General features: G+C 46.9%; 1 protein-coding gene across 2 annotated transcripts in view; it reads right to left on the reverse strand.

Moving 5' to 3' along the window:
• Positions 1 to 3653, reverse strand: part of LOC103265646 (eukaryotic translation initiation factor 3 subunit L) — a 26922-nt gene that overhangs the window by 8828 nt on the left and 14441 nt on the right. For both annotated transcript variants that reach the window (XM_021715142.1, XM_021715141.1), the window contains one exon: positions 2804 to 3301. In XM_021715142.1, the coding sequence (XP_021570817.1) occupies positions 2804 to 3301 (498 nt within the window). The remainder of the gene's footprint in view (positions 1 to 2803; positions 3302 to 3653) is intronic.

A 3653-nucleotide genomic window follows, 5' to 3' on the forward strand; every position in this document is an offset into this window, starting at 1 on the left:
CAAAAAAAAAAAAAAAAAAAAGAGTCATATAAAACCTCCCTTCTGAAGTTGATGGTTTACAAGCCTGCAGTTTCTGGAAACCATTTGTTCTTTAAAAAATCTGATTTTGTTGAGTACAACCTTGTAAGATTCCAAAGGAAATATGTAATCACTCAATACGACCCACCTCCCTTACCGCAACAAGGGTATAAGACCCCATGTCTCCTGTTCTGGGGCACTGGGTTTGGACGCATTAGTTCCATTGAGCCCGCTGTACTAGCCAGTGTAATAAAGTGCCACTTCCTATAATAGTCTCCGTGTCACGATCTCTCTATTTATCCTGCTACAGTGCCACTGCCCTCCAGCCTGGGTGACAGAGTAAGACTCCAACTCAAAAAAAAAGAAATTAATCCAGAAGATAAAAAAATAGAGATAATGACTAATAATAAGGAGGATGCCAAAAATACATATATGCATTTTAGCTCATTCTGACTGCTCATGTGAATTTACATCATTCCAAATTCTGTTCCTGGTTGCCACTGACATGAAATTTATCTCATCGTGGAAGACTGCCTTTTCAGGTTTATAATACGAATAAAAATACAAGCCAGGTTCGGTAGCTCAGTCTGTAATCCTGCGCTTTGGGAGGCTGAAGTGAGTAGAATGCCTGAGGCCGCGGGTTCGAGACCCGCCTGGGCAACTTGGCGAGACCTCATCTCTACACTAAATTTAAAAAATCAGCCGGGCATGGTAACGCACCCCTATAGTTCCAGCTACTTGGAAGGCGGAGGCGGAAGGATCGCCGGAGCCCAGCAGGTCAAGGCTGCGGTGGCCAGAAGCGGCCACTGCACTCCAGTCTGGGCGACGAAGTGAGACTCCAACTCAAAAAAACAAAACAAAACAAAAAACATTAAATTGTCCAGCTTGAACTTAAAATCGCCAAAATGAAAACACTGTTCCTCAACTTGCTTCTCCTTTTGAGAGGAGAAAACCATGCTGTGCTGCTTATGTATCCTTCCAGAAAGAACTTGATGCATACAAAGATATACATCAATGTAAAACTGAAAAAAAAAAAGTCAGCCGGGCTTAGTGGCTCAGCCTGTAATCCTGCGCCTTTGGGAGGCTGTGGTGAGTGGATTGCCCGAGACTGCGGGTTCGAGATCAGCCTGGGCAACTTGGTGAGATCTCATCTCTACAATAAATAAAAAATTAGCCGGGCATGGTAGCGTACACCTGTAGATCCAGCTACTTGGAGGCTGAGGCGGAAGGATCACCGGAGCCCAGCGGGTCGAGGTTGCCGTGTCCAGGAGCGGCCACTGCACTCCAGTCTGGGCGACAGAGTGAGACTCCAACTCCAAAAAAAGAAAGAAAAAAAAAAGTCTTAAAGGGACCATGGATAGCCACTCTAAAACTTTATGAGCGTTTTCTGCAACAGCCAAAACCACCCAAATGTCCATCAACAAGAGAATACACAAACTGCAGTACAATAACTGTAGTAGATGGACTATCACAAAGCAATAGATATGGAAGAAATGTTACAGACACAGACTCCAGACAGTGATTCTCTCAATTATAACATTAAGCAAAAGAAGCCAAACACAAAGGGTGCATTCTGTGCAATTAATTTCACAAACAGGAAGCACTAGCCCATGACGTTAAAATTAAGATAACGGCCTCCCACTTGTAAAGTACCTTCTTTTTTGCTGCTATTTGTTTTGTTTTGTTTGAGTTGGAGTCTCACTCTGTCGCTCAGACTGGAGTGCAGTGGCACGGCCACGGCAGCCTTGGCCTGCTGGGTGCTGGTGATCCTTCCGCCTCACCCTTCCAAGTAGCTGGAACTACAGGCGCGCGCTACCACTCCTGGCTAATTTTTTGATTTATTGTAGAAATAAGGTCTCGCCAAGTTGCCCAGGAGGGTCTCGAACCCGCCGACTCAAGCAATCCACTCACCTCGGCCTCCCAAAACACAGGATTACAGACTGAGCTACCGAGCCCGACCTGTAAAGTACTTTCAACAGTTTCCAGCCTCATCTTCTACCACAGCCTGCTCCCTCATGCCACTCAGGCATATGTACCTGTAACTCACACTTGTTAGACTCACTACTGCCCTGGGGCCTTTGTTCTTCCTGTTCCTCTGCCTGGAAGGCTTGCCCCTCAGATATCTGGTTGGTTAATGACCTCACCTCCTTCAAGTTTTAGCGTAACTTTCACTTTCTCAACAAAGCCTGTTCTGAGTACTTTAATACTACAACCTATACATCCCATGACCCCTACCCTTACTCTGTATTACTTGGCAACTTCTTTTTTTTTTTTTTTTGAGTTGGAGTCTCACTCTGTCGCCCAGATTGGAGTGCAGTGGCTGCTCCCAGCCACCGCAGCCTCCACCTGCTGGGCTCCGGCGATCCTTCCTCCTCAGCCTTCCGAGTAGCTGGAACTACAGGCGCACGCTACCATGCCCGCCTAATTTTTTATTTATTGTAGAGATGAGATCTCGCCAAGTTGCCCAGGTGGGTCTTGAACCCGCGGGCTCAGGCAATCCACTCACCTTAGACTCCCAAAGGCGCGGAATTACAGGCTGAGCCACTAAGCCCGGCTGGCAATTTCTAACACACTATATAGCTTACTTAATTTTACCGCCTGTTGTTTATCACTTTATGTACTAGAATGACAGCACCACAAAGGCAGAAAACTTTCATTGACTTTGTTCACTGATGTATCCCAAGTGTCCAGAACAGCAGCTGGAAGATAGTGAATGCCTAATAATTATATATTGCTAAAAGGATGAACACAGAATGCCCCCAGAGATGACCACGGATAGCCATACCTTGTCAATGTAGAAGTCAACCTCAGAAGCTGACTGAAATTCGCCATCTAGGGCGGAGATGCCACTGGTCCACACCAGGTTCTTCATCTTGTGTTTGAAAACAAGAAGCTGGATCCGGAACTCCTGCTCTGTGAGGTCCAGGAAGCCAGCCAGCTTGGCCACAGGCATGGTGGTGTAGAGCTTGAGAAAGCTGCGGATGGTTGAGAGCTGGGCTTGCTGCTGCACTTCATCAGAAAACACCTTCAGCTGCTGCAGAAAGGGCTCTTTGTGGTAGTTAGGGTGCACGTTGTCATAGTTGGGCACTACAGGTGACAGGAACTTGGGGCAGGAGTAGCTAAAAAGTTCCTCGTAGACTTGTGGGTCACCTTTCTGCATGCGCAGCATCTTATCGCCATATTTTTCCCGCAGCTGGAGGTGAATGCTCTCGTCGATACGCATGGGGTACATGGTGAGGGCAATGGCCAGTAGTGCATGCATCTGCTCATTCTGCTTGTTAATCTGGGGATGGGATGGAAAGTGGTGCTGGGTCAAATGAGATGGACTTCCCAAGGTCCCCCCGTCAGCGTGGCCCCATCATCCTCCCACGGGCACGTTGTACAGCTCTTCAACTCATCCCATTATCTCACATCAGTTGTGAAAACTTTCTCAACGTCTCTTTCAACTCTCCTTCTAGCTCTCCTGATCTCCATCCTAGTTCTGAGTCCTCCCTCCCTGGATTCCTCTGTCTTCATTTCTCTAGTCTACCCCAAACATTACTGGCAGTCAATCCTTTACACCAGTTAGGAACAAGCTACCCAGTCTTTTTTTTTTTTTTTGAGTTGGAGTCTCACTCTGTGGCCCAGACTGGAGT

The sequence above is a fragment of the Carlito syrichta genome, unplaced genomic scaffold (genome assembly GCF_000164805.1).
Source record: "Carlito syrichta isolate Samal-C Ts95f unplaced genomic scaffold, Tarsius_syrichta-2.0.1 Scaffold306714, whole genome shotgun sequence".
Taxonomy (NCBI): domain Eukaryota; kingdom Metazoa; phylum Chordata; class Mammalia; order Primates; family Tarsiidae; genus Carlito; species Carlito syrichta.